This window comes from Anomaloglossus baeobatrachus, chromosome 4 (genome assembly GCF_048569485.1).
Source record: "Anomaloglossus baeobatrachus isolate aAnoBae1 chromosome 4, aAnoBae1.hap1, whole genome shotgun sequence".
Classification (NCBI taxonomy): Eukaryota; Metazoa; Chordata; class Amphibia; order Anura; family Aromobatidae; genus Anomaloglossus; species Anomaloglossus baeobatrachus.
In genome coordinates this window covers 19,670,718-19,689,513 of record NC_134356.1, presented here as the reverse complement: position 1 = coordinate 19,689,513, position 18,796 = coordinate 19,670,718, and the positions used below count along the sequence as shown (strand labels likewise).

General features: G+C 48.8%; 1 protein-coding gene across 1 annotated transcript in view; it reads left to right on the top strand.

The window, feature by feature from the left end:
- The window catches only part of LOC142302271 (estradiol 17 beta-dehydrogenase 5-like), a 44,879-nt gene extending 31,500 nt beyond the window's left edge, over positions 1-13,379 (top strand). The window contains exons 16-18 of the mRNA XM_075343341.1: positions 10,189-10,357; positions 12,375-12,456; positions 12,549-13,379. Coding sequence (XP_075199456.1) covers positions 10,189-10,357; positions 12,375-12,440 — 235 coding nt within the window. The 3' untranslated portion in view covers positions 12,441-12,456; positions 12,549-13,379. The remainder of the gene's footprint in view (positions 1-10,188; positions 10,358-12,374; positions 12,457-12,548) is intronic.
- The last annotated feature ends 5,417 nt before the right edge of the window (positions 13,380-18,796 follow it).

The window sequence follows — 18,796 nt, the reverse complement described above, 5'->3', positions numbered from 1 at the left end:
GGACGTAAAATGTAGGCGTTTTAAGGTATTTTTTGCACAGACCTTCTAGCATTTTTTTGGTAATAATTCCCTCCTCATGAGCCCGTGTCAGAATCGCGGTGAGGTCCCTAGAGAATCCAGCCAAGGGGCTGCTCGGGAGTCTGCTGTACGTTCCTTTGTCACGCAACTGCCTTAGAACTTCACGTTCATATTTCTCATGAGAAAGAACCACAATGTTCCCCCCCTTGTCAGCGGGCTTGATGACTATATCCTCATAGTTCTGTAATTCCATGAGGGCCGTCCGCTGAATGTGTCAAATTACCACCCCTGCGTTTAGTAGGGATCTTTCTAAAATCTTCACTGACCAGCCTCGTGAAAATTTCAACGGCTGGACTCAAAGACAAGAGGGAGAACTTTGTGGATCTTGGCATAAGGGACTGAGGAAACGCACCTGCAGAAGTATGTTCTTGCTCCTGGAGGAGATCTTCCAAGTTTTGAATGGCGTCTTTTTCCACTTGACTCGCTGAGGTGTGGTCCCGCTTATGAAAGAGTTTTTTTAAAATTAGTTTGCGGGCAAACAAATTGACATCCTTCAAAGCTGTGAAAAGATGGAATGAATTGGAGGGGGAGAAGGTCAAACCTCGTGACAGTACCTCCACCTGAGCATCAGAAAGAGTGCGTGCTGATAAATTTATTACCTGCAGTTTCTTTTTTTTTTTTCCAATTTAAGATTTTATTAATTTTCCAGGAAATACAAAGTTGGAACATACATCCATACTATTGCAAATGAAACAGATCAGAAGTTAATGCTAGACCAAGCCTTCGCAGGCTTCGCAACATTCTATGGATGGTAGAAATGGTACATAGACAATCACTTAAAACCTTAAGAAACAATAAAACGATAAATCAAGGAGAAAATATTAAAACAAGAGGAAGTCACAGAATCTAGAGAAATAGGGGTAGTGCAGAGAAGGGAGAGGATAGAGAGCAGAGTGAGGCGACCGGGACTGATGCAGTGTCTGTTGAGCTAAAAATTTGTCAAGAGTGCGGTGTGAACTATCTGGAAGAGAAAAGGCCAGAGTGCCCCCCGTCCGGAGGTTAAATTAGTTCAAGAAGTGTTTTACTAGACAAGGAGTCCCATTGGAACCACTTGGAGGCCATTTCCACCGTCTGCCCTCGAGATTGGGCCATCACCATTTCCATGCGGTGAATAACATTTACCTCTGTTATCCACTCATCTACTGTCGGGGGGTTAGAATCTTTCCACCGCCGAGGGATCACGGTCTTGGCGGCCTGGAGAAGGTGGCCTAGAATCGATTTTTTTAAAAACCTTTTCTGATACGTCAAAGATATACAGTAAAACTGCCTCCGGGCGACTGGGGACTACAATCCCTGTGGCCCCCCGTATGGCTGCCAGTACCTTGCTCCAAAAGACCGACAGGCTCGGGCAGTGCCACCAGATGTGGGACATGGTGCCTCCCGAGGCTCCACATCGCCAGCAAGAGTCAGGTATTTCGGGGCACCACGCGTGTAGAGACGCCGGTACCCTGTACCACCTGGAAAGTATTTTATAGCTAGTTTCTTGAATCTTAGTGGCAATCACGGACCTGTGGGTCAAGCGATAACAATGTTCCCATTGGCTCCCGGTAATCGGTTGGTTGAGCTCTAACTCCCAAGCTTTACAGAAGCGAGGAGGCGACGCCTCTATTGTACTCGTCAGAAGCTTGTACACCCTTGATATAGCATGGCGCGTATCAGAGGAACCAGTGCATAGGTTTTCAAAAGGGGTTTGGGGTGAGGGGTGAGTCATGATAGTATCTTGGGAAGCCAAGAAGTGCTTGAGTTGGGCATATTCAAAATGGAAACGTAGTTTAAAATTACAACTCTCTACTATCTCCTGAAGTGGGATAATGGACCCCCTCGGGATCACTCGATTTAGCCTCAAGGGGTTCAATTTCGTGCTTCCTAGAAAATTGTTGGATGATGCCCCCGGCAGAAACTCCGGGTTGTCCGTCAGTGGCATAAGGGGCCCTCTAGGTTGGATCAGGAGATTACGTGACGGCCCAGAGTGCACCGTTTTCAGAGTCTGCTTGGTGCTATAAGACATCTCAATCTTATGTTTGGTGAGGAGCGGCCAGGTCCACGGCAGGGTCGGTATTGATAAGGGGCATATTTCTTGTGCCAGGCTAACCCACAGTTTAGAACTAGAATTATGTAGAAGATCCAAGACCCTGGCATGAGCGGCCGCCAAGTAGTATCGCCTACAATCGGGCAGCCCCGTTCCTCCTGCACCTTTGGTCCTAGTCAAGACGCCACTTCCTATACGAGGGCGTCTCCCAGACCAGACAAATCTACCGAACATGCGCTGCATCTTGGCCCAATAGGTTGCCGGTACATAGACCGGGGCCGTCTGCAGCAAATATAGCAATCTCGGGAGGGCTGTCATCCTGAATGTACTGATCCTGCCAAACCATGAAAGAGTGCCCCTGTGCCACCGAGTCAGATCTCCCTCAAGCTGTGACTGAAAACTCTGGTAGTTTAATTGAAAGAGTCTGGACAGGTCAGATGGGATCTTGATGCCTAAGTATCCGATGCTACCATGGGGTGGCCATCTAAAGGGGAAGTTTGGTTTTATAACATTTACAGTCGATTGGGGCAAGGAGATATTTAGGGCCTCTGATTTATCAAAATTAATTTTAAAATTGGACCACTTACTAAACCGGTTTAGTTCCATCATTAAGGACGGGAGGGATGTGGTGGGGCTACTTAAATATACCAGAAGATCGTCGGCGAAGGCAGCGCATTTATGCTCCCGATTGGCAATCCTAATTCCCCGTATGTCTGGGTTAGCCCGGATGGCTGACAACAAGTGTTCCATGACTAATACATATAGTAACGGTGACAAGGGGCAACCCTGTCGGGTCCCGTTTCGGATGGAGAAGGGTTTCGTCAGAGTGCCATTAATCTTAAGGAGAGCAGTCGGGGAGTGATATAACGCCATAATTTTAGACGAGAAAACTGGCCCCAGGCCTATATGGTCTAGGGTCTGTGATAACGACTGCCAGGAGACTCTGTCAAAAGCCTTCTCGGCATCCAAAGACAGTAACATCATGGGCAGCTTTTTATTGTGTGCGTGTTGGATTAAGTCCATGGTTTTCATGGTATTGTCCCTTGCCTTTCTACCTGGGACAAATCCGACCTGATCAAGGTGGATCAAGTTAGGGAGCAAGGGGCTAAGTCTGTTTGCCAAAAGCTTGGCATAAATTTTTAAATCTACGTTAAGGAGTGATATTGGTCTATAACTGCTACACATCGTGGGATCTTTTCCGGTCTTTTGAATTAGTGAAAAATGAGCCGTGGTGGAGTGGGGCGGAAAGGGGACTGAGTCCGAGATTGAATTGAAGGAAAGAAGCATTAGAGGAGCTAATTGTTCCGAGAAGGATTTATAAAATTTGGCTGGGAACCCGTCAGGGCCAGGACACTTATTGCCCGGGGTATCGCGAATCACTGCCAATAAGTCTTCCAGTAAAAATGGACTTTCCAGGTTGTCTATTATAGAACTGTCGGGACATCTAAAAGGTGAGGGCATTGAGGGATTTCCATCACTCGGTCTATGGGGCTCGACAGGTAGATTATACAACTTGGAATAATAGTCATGAAAGGTATTTGAGATGTCTGAGGTGGCGTAAAGTAATTCGTCGCGTGAGTTCTTGATGCAGGGAATGAGGGTGTGAGCTCTGTCCTCCCTCAACGCATTTGCTAACAGCCTGCCGGGCTTATCCCCAAACTCATAAAACTTCCCCCTCCCTACCTGTATCAGACGCTGATATGAGGAATCAAGCAATTTCTTAACCTCGAACCTAGCCTGTAGGAGTGCCCGTAAGTTCGTGGCCGATAAGGCTCGCTTGTGGATGAGCTCCTGTTCAGAAACCCTATGGAGAGCTTTTACTATGTCTTGGGCTTTCTCTTTCTTGATTCGAGACCGGTGCTTAATAAAAATGCCACGTAGGACACATTTCAGTGCCTCCCACTTATAAGTGGGGGCTGTGTCATCTACTGAGTGGTCCTCCATGAATCTTGCAATGGAGGTCTGGATATCCGAAGCGCAAAGCTCATCCAGTAGCAATGACTCGTTCAGACGCCTCGACCCCCTAGGAGCCGTAAGGGAGGGGATCTCAATCGCGCAATATACCGACGCATGGTCTGACCATAATATGTTATCCATTCTCGTGTGTTGGACCCAAGGGAGCGCGCTATGTTGCACCAGTATGTAATCAAGACGGCTATAGGAATCCTGAGTGTGGGAATAGAAACTGTAGTCTCTGTCCGATGGGTGTTGTATTCTCCAGGTGTCGAACAGCTGCATGCACAGTAAAGCTTTTTTAATTCGTTTGATAGTGGTGTATGCAATACTGGATTTCCCTTTCGAGTTGTCTAAAGTAGGGTCCAGGGTGATATTAAGGTCCCCACATAAAATCACCGTGCCCTGTAGCAAGGGGATCGCGGTATCGATCAGGCGGAAAATAAAACTATCCTGTTTTTGATTTGGGGCGTACGCGTTAATTATCGTGAAGATGTGGGTCCCCACCCTCAGTGAAAGAATAATATACCTGCCAAGACTATCTGTCGTGCACTTTATGATTTGATGTGGGAGGGATTTATGGATAGCTATTGCCACACCTTTAGAGCGGGAGTCAGGGTTATCCGAGGATACCCATGTCCGGTAATATTTCTTTTTAAGAATAGGGGCATGCCCTCGTTTGAAGTGTGTCTCCTGTAGACATGCTATTCTCACCTTCTGTTTATGAAGATGATACAATATCCTTTTCTCCGGGACATTGAGGCCCCTGGCATTGAAAGAAGTGATGGTTAAGTCCGCCATCTATAAGAGAATAAGTCATTAGAGATATTTAAGAAAGAGAATCTGACACGTTCAGGCCGGCCGCCGAAGATATGGAGAAGGGGAGACTTAAGGAAAGTAAGAAGTAGTGGGAAAAAGAGGACGAGAGAGAAAAAAACAAGGAGAACAACAGGCAAATAAAGCCTAGAATAATTAACTAAATCCGAACAAACGTTCCTGTGGAACATATCCGCCTCATCTAGGCAGGACAGAGGATCCCAACCTATTTGGGGAAAAAGGAAGTCAGACATATCTGAGCAGAGCTCCATATATACTAAGAAAGAAAAACATTATGGATAACCATAGACACCGGTAAAGATAATAAATGCTTATGTGATACGGGCTATGAATAGACTGGAGGGTAACATGTGGAAGCCACGTGAGCCTCATTACTGTAAGAGGTATAAGTCATATAGGCGTTTTCAGCCTTTGGTTTCCTCAGCATCAGCTAACGCGGGCGGCCCGCCCTACGACCCCGTTCTCCTCTCGGAGGCAACCCCCTGCTGGACTCAGGAGGTGGAGGTGGTCTGGAGGAGGTAGGCTGTCCCCTGGGCACCCACGGCTGGAGTAGTGTAGTCGGCCAGGCTGCAATAGACATTGCAGGCAGATTCAGACTCTCGATAAAAGCCGGGAGGTCCTCTGGGGAACGCAGGATCATCCATCGGGAGTCCTTCTGTACCGATAGGGAAAACGGAAATCCCCACCGGAATGGCAGACCTCTCTCTTTTAAGACATCAAGGAGGGGTTTAAGAGTCGCACGTTGGGCCAGGGTGTGTCGTGAGAGATCAGGCATTATGCGAAAGGTAGAGCCATTGTATGACAAGTTCTGTTTTCTCCTGGCTGCCTGTAGAATGGCCTCTTTTACAATGAAAAAGTGTACTCTGCATACGATATCTCTTGGGCGGGAGTCATCTGGATCCGGAGGGCGTAGAGCCCTATGGGCTCTATCAAGTTCAAGGGGAGCTCCAGGTGGTCTCTTTAGCAAGTTGTTAAAGATGGAACAGAGAGCAGCAGGGATATCAGGGGCGGCAATAGATTCCGGAAGACCTCTAATCCGCAGATTGTTTCGTCTGTTTCTGTTCTCTAGGTCATCCACATGTTGCTGGAGGGCAAATAGTTGCTTAGATTGGTTTTCTACAGTTTCTTGGATAGATCGGATAGACACCTGAGAATCATATTGCTGCTCTGTCAGGGTATCTACCCCCTGAGTAAGTGAAGAGAGATCTTGTCGCAGCTGGATAAATTCTTGTTTGCACTCCGCCACCACTTGATTAGCCAGAGCTGCAATGTCACTCTTGGTGGGGATTGCTTGTAACAGAGATCGTAGGTCTGCCAGAGATGCCGGACGCTCGTCGCCCATCGAGGCGGCCGCGTGAAACATATTTGGGTATGCGTAAAAAGAGTCCTGAAGGGCCGGTCCATATGTCAGCGTCTGCGTGTTCTGGGGTTTTTTGATGCCTTCCCATACTTGTGGTGCAGATGTGAGACGTATTGGGGGTGCCCCCAGTATTCTGGGTCCCCCATTCACGGGGATTAATGGGCCCCCATCTAGGTCCCTGACTGTGGCTGTCGGACTCTCAGCGCAAGAGGACCCAGTGGACCAGGTATCTGGTGAATGTGCTTCTCTCTGAGGTGTCCCCCAGGGCTCATTGGCAGCCATCTGAGATGTAGGTGGCCCTCCTCCATTGCCTGCTCCCCCTGAGGATTGTGTAGCTCTTGGTGAGTGACTGGGGGTGTTGTTCCCCCCACTAGAGTGCATCCCGCTCCCCAGGTCCACCTCTGGGCCCTGTACCTGATTCCTGTAGTACAGCCGGCCCGCAGGGTTTGCTGCTGCTCCCTCCTCACCTCTGGTCCCTGCGCTTGCTTGTGAGGACAGGAGCGGTGGTGTCAGAGCTGCAGCTTCTCCCTGTGTCGTCTGCTTCTTCAGTGCTCGGGCTCGCAGCGGTGAGTCATCTCCTGGGCCCGAGCACCTATGTGTCCCGCTCCCGCACGCCGCACTCCCAGCTTCACGATGTACGGCTGCAGGTAGGTCGCCGGAGCTGCCCGGTCGCAGCGGAGGCACAGCGGAGGGTGATGCAGGTAGGGCCGCAGCCGCGGGAGACCCGTCCTCCAGCCCTAGGCTGCCTGCTAGCGTCCCAGGATCGCGGCCGCCATCTTGGAATGGCGCCGCTGGAGGTAATGCCGTCCCAGTTGCGTGGGGTACATCAGCTCCTGCCGCTGCCGTTGGTCTATTGGAGGGTCCTCCTGGGCCGCGGGGGATCTCCATCTCCTCACCCCTTCTCTGGGTCCCCTGGATTTCTGCCCTCACTGGCGCTGTGGCAGGGCTTCTTTCAGGCCCTGTAGGCCGCAACTCTTTCTGTGGCAGCGAGCCGGTCTCAGGCTCCCGGGAGCGTGTTAGATAAGCCCCGATAGTGCCCTGGGGTGCAGGAGGCTTCCCCGAGGTGCTGGGCTTACTGGGCTTGTTCTTTTTTACTGCCAATTTTCCCATTGTGGCTAATAAACCGGTTCTATGGGGGATTATTTAGAGGAGCTCTAGCAAGTAGCGTCCTCACTCAGCCATGTCCGGCTCTGCCCACCTACCTGCAGTTTCTTGTCGGTTTTCTTGGTCTTTCCATATGGTCCGGCTGACGGTTTCTTTGATTAACCCTGGCTCCGACAGTTTCGGCAGCGGAAAACGCACTCTCTGATGCTCCAGAAGAGGACCCGTCAGCGGATGTATGGGACACTAGAGATGTAGATCTCTGGCGTTGGTTTTTGCCAGAGCGTGCATAATTGCGCTCCCTGATATTTTCAGCTTTCCACCTATAGGCCCTCTTCGTGGAGTAGTCGGTTATGTCCCTATTGAGTTTTTTAAGTTTGTATGCTTTAATCTCCTTCTCCCACTTCTCCAGTTCCTGTTCCATCTCATTTTTAAACCGGGCGATGACCCCTGGTGTGCATTTCTCATTTATTGTAGTATGATTTGGGAGTAACATAATGGCTCCTCACCAGATGGTCCTTTAAGTTTTTGGCACTCCTCGGGGTCATCAAAGGATTCTTAGGGAGTGTCTCAGCCAATACCGGATCAGTTAGCAGTACGGACCAGTGTTTTTTCATGATATCACGCATGGTGGTCCATTCCTCGCTGAACGTTCCAATGAACCTCACCACAGAATCTGACTTATTGGAATTGTGTCGCCCTGGGCAAGCCAGGGGACACAGGTCACAACACCACCACACCCCACACTCCAGGTAGGCACATCTGCTAACCTACAAATCCTTGTTGCCTTCCTCCAGGAGTCTGTGATGCACACCAGGGGGTGGGCCAGGCGGTTGGCTCCGCCCACCAAGGAGCTCACAACTCTGGAGGCAGGAAGTTACCAGGCAGAAAAGCTCAGGGAGGAGCAGGAGTCCAGTCAGGGACATGAAGGAGTGAACAGCAGATTAGCCCGGGTAGGGCAAGAGTGCAGTCAGCTCAGGGACGAGCTTAAGTAAACAACAAGTGAAAGTGAAGGAAAGAAAAGGAGGAAAGCAAGAGTGGTGACTGAGAGAGAAGGAGAAGCCTGAGAGCCCAGCTGTGTGTAGGGCTAGAACAGCAAGGTCAGCGACGGCGGTGACTGTCCGGAGGGGGACCGTTTGGAAGTTCCTGGAAGGACCCCGTTGGCTGTGTGCCCGGTGGTCTGGAGCAGTGTTCCGAAAGACAGTCAGCACCAGGGCAGGGGCCTCTCGGACCCCGGCAAGGCTAGGAGTCGCCAAATTTGCCGAATCCGTCAGTGAAGGGGACGTAGATTCCCCCAACAACCAAGTCCCGATAGAAGGCAACAGTCCAACCTGTACAACAGAGGCACCGCCACCGCCAGGGCACCAGTCTCTGAGGGCCAGCGCCTGCGGGCAAAGTGTAGTGCTCCTCCGGCCCAGCTTGAAGCCAGGGAGCGGGTTACCGGTGGGGACCCATCGCAACCATCCGTACATACAGGTGCAAGGAAGAGGGACATCACCGTCACCTACCGGGGAAGCAAAGCAGCCGTCTGTGGGACCGTCCTACCAGCCGTTTGGTTTACCGTACAAACTGTGTCCAAGTCTCAGGCTGAGTGAGTACCATAGTGCCGCAAGGCACAGCGCTGCCCCCGCGTCCCTGCGCCCACCAGGCCCTACACTTCACATCTCTTCACCGGGCCCCGGGATCACCAACCCCTACCCACGGAGGGGCAACACAACACCTGGCTGCTCCCATCACCATCCCCGGGATCCCCATCCAAAGCAGCGGTGGTGCAATCACCACAACCGTGGGTGGCGTCACGAACTATAACAATCCCCACACCCAACAAACCCCTTTCACTCACGGGCGAGGAGTGCCGCTCGAGACACCCCGGGATCCGGCCCACAGCTCGAGCCACCACTGAGCAGCTGCCGGACCCGAGCAGTAGGGGTGAGCGCGGTGTGCTGACACCCTCCTCCCCGCCCGCGACAGAATCTTTTGGGGCATATTTCAATAGTTGTGCACGAACAGTTTTTTTCCCTAACAATTTATTTGGGCATTTTTGCAATACCTACCAGCGTATTTTGGCTTTAACACTGAACTGTACATGTGTTAATTTGGTTCTTGTGCCCCTATATAGCCACCATACTTCCCATGTCTATGTTTACAGATATATACATGTGTGTTGGGATATGGGGGGAAATAGGACATTGTTACTTTTAAATATGGTCTCTGTTCTTAAGTGTTTTTAAACTTGTAATGAATTGTCACCTGTCATAATAAAAACCTGTCACATTTTTGCACTTTAAAAGCTTGCCGTTCCTCTTCTACCATGCCAGCTATAGTTTCTATGTTGGTCTCTGAGGTGCGGTGTCCTAGATTCTCTGGTGAAAATTGTGACTATTGTTTTGTAGCTTCTTTCTTGCTCTTTTGTTTCCTCCTGCATCTCTTTTTGTCTTTACCTTTGTGTGTGCTGTGTGACAGAGTTTTGCTTTTCTCTTGTCTGTCTATACCTGTTTTTCCATTACACTTCTGTCCTGTCCCTCCCTAGGGGCAGGGGAATCAAGATCAGGACTGGTCAGGAGCAGGGCCAGGAAGGAGACTCAGGCCTCTTCACCATTAAGAGTATCCCTGAGAATAGGGATAGCATAGAAGGACAGCTTAGGGGGCCCAGTTCATCGTGACACCCTATGTGTAAGCATATAACTACTATATTTAAAGCTGATTTTATATTTTGTGCTTGACAATCCCTTTACGGCACCGAATATGCCCATTTTAAGGAGTGGAATAATTGTGCATTATGTAAGATTATAAAGGTAATAAATATTGAATATTTTTTGTTTCCTTACAGGATTGAGGATCAAGAGTCCCCCAAGGTGCTTGAAGACCCTGTTTTAAATACAATGTCTAAGAATATGAGCCGCACCCCGGCACAGGTGGCCATGCGATATTTGCTACAGAAAGGAATTGTTGTCCTTGCAAAAAGCTACAATCCTGAAAGGATCAAGCAGAACTTTCAGGTAAATGGAGCAAAAAGAGCAATAAAACATAAAAACGATCAATGTAAATCAAAATTATTATCCCACGGAGGTCTGAATTAGGAATGATACTCGAAATCAAAGTGGAAAATCAAATTACAGGTTGTTCTAACTTTAGTGGAAATGCCTCAAGACAAGAAAATTAGGCCTAGTAGTGTGTGTGGCCTCCACGTGCCTGTGTGACCCCCCTACAATGCCTGGGCATGCTCCTGATGATGCTCAGTAGTATGTGTGGCCTCCATGTGCCTCTGTGACCTCCCTACAATGTTTGAACATGCTCCTGATGATGCTCAGTAGTGTGTGTGGCCTCTACGTGCCTGTGTGACCTTCCTACAATGTTTGAACATGCTCCTGATGATGCTCAGTAGTATGTGTGGCCTCTACGTGCCTGTGTGACCTCCCTACAATGTTTGAACATGCTCCTGATGAGGCTCAGTAGTGTGTGTGGCCTCCATGTGCCTGTATGACCTTTCTACAATGCCTGGCCATGCTCCTGATGAGGCACAGTAGTGTGTGTGGGCCTCCACATGCCTGTATGACCTTCCTACAATGCCTGCCATGCTCCTGATGATGCTTACTAAGGTGTGTGGCCTCCATGTGCCTGCATGACCTTCCTACAATGCCTGCACTTGCTCCTGATGAGGCGGCAGATGTTCTCCTGAGGGATCTCCTCCCAGACCTAGACTAAAGCATCAGTCAACTCCTGGACAGTCTCTGGTGCAATGTGGCGTTAGCGGATGGAACGAGACATGATGTCTCAGATGGACTCAGGTTTGTGGAATGAGCAGGCCAGTCCATGGCATCAATGCCTTCATCATGCTGGAACTGCTGACACTTTTGAGTCACATAAGGCCTAGCATTGTCATGCATCAGAAGGAACCCAGAGCCTACTGCACCTGCACATGGTCTCATAATGGGTCTGAGGCTCAGATCCTGGTACCTAATGACCGTCACGGTACCTCTGGCTAGCACATGGAGTGCTGTGTGGACCTCCAAAGAAATGCCTCCCCACAGCATTACTGACCCACTGCCAAACCGGTCATGCTGGAGGATGTTGCAGGCAGCAAAAAGTTCTCCACGCCGTCTCCAGACTCTGTCACATGTGCTCAGTGTGAACCTCCTCTCATCCGTGAAGAGCACAGGGCGTCAATGTCAAAGCTACCAATCTTGGTGTTCTCTGACAAATGCCAATCGCTCTGCTCGGTGTTGGGTTGCAAGCACAAGACCCACTTGTGGACGTCACGCCCTCATACCACCCTCATGGAGTCTGTCTTTGACAGTTTGAGCAGACACATGGATATTAGTGGCCTGATGGGGGTCATTTTGCAGGGCTCTATCACTAGTCTTCCTTGCACAAAGGAGGAGGTAGCGGTCGTGCTGCTGGCTTGTTGCCCTCTTACGCCCCCCTTCACTTCTCCTGGTGTACTGACCTGTCTCCTGGTATCTGCTCCATGCTCTGGACACTGTGCTGAGAGACACCGCTAACCTTCTTGCCACAGCTTGCAGTGATGTGCCATCCTGGATGAGCTGCACTACCTGTGCCACTTGTGTGGGTTGTAGACACCACCTCATGCTACCTCCTAGTGGTGAGAGCAATGACAAAATGCAAAAGTGACCAAAACAACAGCCAAAGAGGATGAGAATAGAGAAATGGTTAGTGATTACCACCTGCAAATCCGCTGCTTTATAGGGGGTGCCTCGCTAATTGATGATCATTTCTAACTGTTATGTGTTCCATTTTGCAGAACAAAGGGGAAATGGATTCATAATCAGTGCTGCTTCATAACTGGACGGGCGGATTTCACAGAAGTGTGGTTCACTTGGCGTTACATTGTGTTGATTAAGTGTTCCCATTGTTTTGAGCAGTGTATATATATATTTTTGCTTTATTCTGTGGCCTAATTTTAAATAACTTTGACACCAGTGGAGCTCTAAATGTAATTTTATTTCTAAAAATTATCTAAGAACCTTTTATATGTATTTGACTTTTCTCCTTCAGATATTTGACTTTGAACTAAGTGATAAAGACATGAAAAATCTTGATGGAGTCAACAAAGATACCTAAACCTAAATCTCAATGCGTAAGTGTCTTTCTCAATAATTTTACATTATTTTAGATAAAAAAATATTTAAATATATTATTGATGTTGTCTTATATTTTTTCTTATGCTAGCTGGAAAGAACACCCTAATTACCCCTATCATGATGAGTATTGAAAACACTGGACACTCACTGTGGACCCTCTTTATGAATCCTGATACCTTTGTTCTCTAGTTTACAGATTCCAATCTTTGAGGAATTTTATGATCTTTGATATTAATTCTGACTGCGAATGTGTCATATGCAGTATCACGTAAGCCTCAAATCAATTATTTGGTTTATTGCAATTGAAAATAGAAAAAAATAGTGAATTGCAAAATTTTGCAATACACTGAACAAAAATGTAAACACAACACTTTTGCTCCCATTTTTTATGAGCTGATCTCAAAGATCTAAGACTTGTTTTATGTACACAAATGGCCTTTTTCTCTCAAATGTTGCTCACAATCTTTGTTAGTAGCTCAAATTTCAGTTATCTCTGGATCTTATATGGTTACCAACATATGTGGAAACTCAAACTGTAGTGGCATTTGTGAGGTACCCATGGCGGTCCCCCTCAGCTTTTTTAAGGATTCAGATATTTTTTTGAATTTGTGTTTTATTCTTTCAATTTATTCAAGTCTTTGTTGCTTTCTCATTGTTTTCCTCATGTACGTGTGTTAGGGAGGGTTAATTTTTATGATGCAGCTAAGCCTAAAACAAGTCATCCATATAATCACATGTGAGTTTGAGCTTTTACTGTAGAAATTATAGATTTTTGGGTGGTGGTTCAACTGTATCTACTATGTGTTCAGACTGTACTACTGGCATGCTTCCCAGATCAGTGGAGTTAAGACTTTGTTAATTCTTTTATAGTCATTTATATTTTATATACTTGTTTTGTGTCCTCACTTATGAATCAGTAAAAGGTGATTTATTTTACTCAGTTTCTGTGATTTGATTGCTTTGTTCCCACAGTCTATGAATTCCTGGTGTCAGTTTTACTACTCTGGAAATTACCTCTGTGGTACCTACATAAGTATCACATTTACCTTTATAAGAAATGCTTGAAATTAGTAGCATCTCAGGCTTAGTATGTGGTCACCAAAATTCCAAGATATTCTGGAAATCGCCAGCTAGTTGGCCTCCAGTGGCTGTTGTATACCAAAACTTTTATTACTGTTACTTGTCATCAATGTACATTATAGCTACAAGTCCCCATATACATTGACAATCACCTTTCCTGTTAAGTGCCTGCAATGTGCTCCACATATACCTTGCCGCTATCTATATACAATGTGACCATATACCCACATGTTTCCGAGTACCTACCCCATGACCTGTATAATCAGCCATGTCATGTGCTACTGAACATTATAGTAGTAACCACAAAATTATGTTCTTTATACATTTGTTATAAAGAATAAGTGGCCAGTCCCTTTAATGAATACCGTATCTTCACCTTTTGCCCTTGCCATTCTCCTTCCATGCTAAATCTGCTGCTTTCACTGACAGATTATAATACAATGAAAAAATCCATTTTGTGCCATAAGCAAATACCAAGGGAGCCAAGCACAACAAACAGGGCACAATGCCCAACACCATTGTCTGCGCAGATATGTGGAGGAAATCTCTATTGAACACAATCATCACATATACAGTCTTCAACTAGAATGCCCTCAACGTGACCCAGTAATCTCAAACACCCCCTCAACAGGAGACTACGTGACCCCAAGTCCTAGGGCGTTAATAATGTGAAAAGAGCTTCTAAGATCCTTGCCAATTTTAACTCTGGAGTCAAATGTTGAGTTGTCGTTATCATGGCCCTTAGTGTATGACCAAGTTTCTCATCAAAATCTCTTGACTGGAAAATTGGTTGGCCCATTTCTTGGTGGGAAGAAAATGCTACAAGTCTCACAATATGAGCATCAAAATAGTTTTCTTTCCATAAATCATATTTCATTCGGTAAGATTACTGAAGCATGCTCATGAGGTGCAATTTGGCCACCAAGGTTATTTAGATGTCCCACTATTTATCTGTCTGATGTAAGTCTTTAACAGCAGGTTGTAAAGGACTTCAACCTACTCTGATCAATAATCACTCAAGAAGCAGCCATGGCACTAGAAGTCGATAGGAGAACAGCTATGGGGAAATCAACAATGAAGCCAATGGACAAGGTCTTCTAGTCGAGGAACATTTTACTGGTGATGAAGAGAACCTTTTGTCCATAGTCTGGTCTATTGTGTGGTAACATATAGATGTGGAATCTGGATGATAAAGGAACAAAACAGAAGAAAAATCAACGTCTTTGAAAATAATGTTATTAATACCATGGATGGCAAGAAGAACAAATCAATTTTGGAAGGAATCAAGGCAGACATGTCACTCGAAGCAAGGATCACCAAACTACGACTTGCCTACTTTGGACATATGATACGAAGAGAACAATCACTGGAGAAGGAAATCATGGTCAGAAGAATAGAAGGAACAAGGCAAAGAGGAAGACAAGCAATCCGATGGCTTGATACTATAAAAAAAGAAAGTCTGAGAAGACCCTGGTGGACCTTCCTAGGCTTGCACAAGATCCCTCTCTACAGAGCGTTCATCCATTAAGTCGCCATGTCTTAAGATCGACCTGAAGGCCGTTAAATAGATGTGAACACAAACTGTTTAAGCTAAGCAGTAAAGTCCACCACACCTTCAACATGGCCAAAGACATCAGCACTTCTTCCTACCTATTTGTTCTGAACTGTGTTCTCGTGCCCCACACCGACACAAAAGAGAAAATAGTCCATTTGATCTCAGTTTGTCTCACTCTATTGAGGAGCATGTCTGAATCCCATTTTTCAGGCTCAGATGGAAGCCATCAAACCACAGCTGAAAATATTTTGTATCTAGCCTAAACATCCTTGGGTGTTTGCGTTATTCAACGACTATATTAGTATGTGGTGGACTAAGGTTATTCAGTGTTTTAAAAGGGTTATCATGATTTGCACCTTATTACACATGAATACATATTATGCACACACATATACATCAATACATGCACATTATATGTGCATACAGTATATAGAAACACATATACATGCACGTATATACACACATGTAAATATGTTAAGAAAGATCCACATCCAGCAGGAGGAGGGAAAGCAGAGCAGGAAGAGTCATGATCAGTTATCTTGCTTCCTTCTATTTTTCTACCTGTTATTTGTTCCAACCCCAATCTGCAGCCCTTGTCATTAAATCTGACATGCCTGTTCCTCATGTTTCATGAGTTATCTCCTTGCCTCTGGTTCAAATAAAGTCACTTGTGCCTGGTTCCCATATGGCAATCACTCTCATGGCTCAGTTTCAGGACTTGATCCAGGAACCTTGCAGAGCGTGGTTGGTTCCTATCTCTGTCAAGCTACAGCCTGTTTCATCTTTATCCAAATGCTGATGGTTCTTTTGTCCTTGTTTTCCTTTTATTGGTTTGCTTCTCTTCAGGTGTTTTCCATTTTTCCATTTTGGTTCTGTCCTATGACATTTTGGTATGGGCTTTTTATCCTTATTGTTCTACTACCTTCTTTGCTGGCTATATTTCCAGGTGGATGGGTGGTTGGCCTTCCAGTTCCTCAGCTATGCGTTTATTCTGCATGGTAAATCCCAGGGGTTTTCCCTCCAGAGAATCTGTCAGTTATTTCCCCGTCTGATAAGTCTTCCTTTTTTACTCATTTGAGCGTCCGGGATATTCCACTTATTCACTTGTTTCTGTTAATATGCCCTCTGCCTATCTGTCATGTACGTGGGTTAATTTCTCACCCTGGGTACTCATGTGTTCCGTAACGTTTCTCTCTCCCTTTGTTAGTGTGTCGCCCTGGGCAAGCCAGGGGTCACAGGTCACAACACCACCACACCCCACATCCCAGGTAGGCACACCTAAGCTGAACCAAAAATCCGTGTTGCCTTCCTCCAGGAGTCTGATGATGCACACCAGGGGGTGGGCCAGGTGGTTGGCTCCGCCCACCAAGGAGCTCACAACTCTGGAGGCGGGAAAACCAGGCAGATAGCCCCGGGCAGGGGAAGAGTGAAGTCCAGTGAAGGGCTAGAGTAAACAACAGAAAAGTGGAAAAGGAGGAAAGCAAGAAGTGGTGACAGAGCAGAGAGTGTGCAAGCCTGAGAGCCCAGCTTTGTGTAGGGCCAGAACAGCAAGGTCAGCGACGGCGGTGACTGTCCAGAGGGGGGCCGTTTGGAAGTTCCTGGAAGGACCCCGGTGGCTGTGTGCCCGGTGGTCTGGAGCAGTGTTCCGAAAGACAGTCAGCACCAAGGCAGGGGCCTCTCGGACCCCGGCAAGGCTAGGAGTCGCCAAATTTGCCGAATCCGTCAGTGACGGGGACGCAGATCCCCCAACAACCAAGACCCGATAGAAGGCAACAGCCCAACCCGTACAACGGAGACACCGCCACCGCCAGGGCACCAGTCTCTGAAGGCCAGCGCCTGCGGGCAAAGTGTAGTGCTCCTCCGGCCCAGCTTGAAGCCGGGGAGCGGGTTACCGGTGGGGACCCATCGCAACCAATCGTACATACAGGTGCAAGGAAGAGGGACATCACCGTCACCTACCGGGAAAGCAAAGCAGCCGTCCGTGGGACCGTCTTACCAGCCGTTTGGTTTACCGTACAAACTGTGTCCAAGTCTCAGGCTGAGTGAGTACCACAGTGCCGCAAGGCACAGCGCTGCCCCCGCGTCCCTGCGCCCACCAGGCCCTGCACCTCCCAAGCCATCACCGGGCCCCGGGATCACCAACCCCTACCCACGGAGGGGCAACACAACACCTGGCTGCTCCCCTTCACCATCCCCGGGATCCCTGCATCGAGCAGCGGTGGTGCTACACATCACCACAACCGTGGGTGGCGTCACGGACATTATCCCAACACCCCAAAACCCCCTTTCACTCACGGGCGAGGAGCGCCGCTCGAAGAAACCCCTGGGATCGGGCCTACGGCTCGAGCCACCACTGAGCAGCCGGACCCGAGCAGAAGGGGTGAGCGCGGTGTGCTGACACCCTCCTCCCCGCCCGCGACAACTTGGCGTCACGAACAGGATCTTACCGCTCTGCCGTCTGGTAGAGGTGCGCCTTGTTACCGCCGGAGGTATCCGGCAGAAAAATTTCAGAAGCCGCCATCTTTGGCGCGAAAAGTTCCCGCTCGAGCGTCTTCTCGAGCAGTAGAGGCGCGAAGGCCAAGACCCCGCCCCGAAAGAGGAGGGGCCGGAAAGAGCTAAGGGGGACGCGATGGCGGCTGGACGCATGTAAGTGTGGCGGTGCAAGCCAACACCCTGAGGCCCCCGGTCTGCCGACCCTAACGAACAATGTCCGCCCCACCTAGCTCTGCAGAGACTACCGAGCGGGTGTCGGGAACGGCGGCCTGGCTGAGGGCCCGGGCGGCGGGGATCTGCCGTCATTACCAGAGTCGGATCGACGGGCTGATGGAGCAGTGGGCCGCGGAGGTGGAGGCCCTAGTTGCGGTGGCGCGAGTGTATGGAGTGGAGGCTGTGATGGAGGAGCGGGAGAATGACCCACGCCCCTGTGTCCCCGAGGGACCGGCCGCTGCGGCTGAGGGACCCGGTCTGCCCCTGGCTCCTGTGTTACCTCTGTCCAACTCGCTCGCGCGCTGCACCGAGCCTGGCCTGTCGGGCGTGCATCCCTCTGTGACTGCGGCGGGGGCAGAAGATAGCGACTCCGGGCCTGACACTGAGCCCGTGTCGGAGGAGGAAGAGGGGGTCGCTGCCCTGCCTGGCCTGGAGGCCACCTATGTTCTCCGAGCCGGAGGCAACGGGTATCGGGCGATCCTTCCACGCCGTGCGTGCTATGCGCTGGAGGGGCTGGTGCCCATGTCCTTTCACCCCGAGCCGGGTGAGGAGGACGAAGATACTGAGTAGGGCGAGGGATGCCCGCAGCACCGTCCCCGTTGGGACCACCTGTTTGGTTGAAAAGTTTGAAAGTTCTGCAATAATAAGAAAGATGATTATCCGAGTTTTCACCGGATTGTCTGCTGTGATTAGCAACCGGCAGGAGCCGGCACCGTTGTCCCCGTAGGGACCGTTTAAAAATGCATGGGAACTATCCATGGACAAGCCCGTGAACTTTGCAGGGCAACCACAAACGTTAGTGGCATGTAAATATGTTGGGTACCGTTACCGTTTCCGCAGGCCGCCTCCGGAGAGGCAGGTTGGAGGGAGGGCCCTGAGCAGAGCAGGCTGGGGCCCAGCCACCAAAAGGACCGGTGGCTACCCTCTGGAGGGAAGGACAGATCCCGCTCGGGTACCGTGTGCTGGACTGTGGGTCAAGGGGTGCTGCCTGGGCT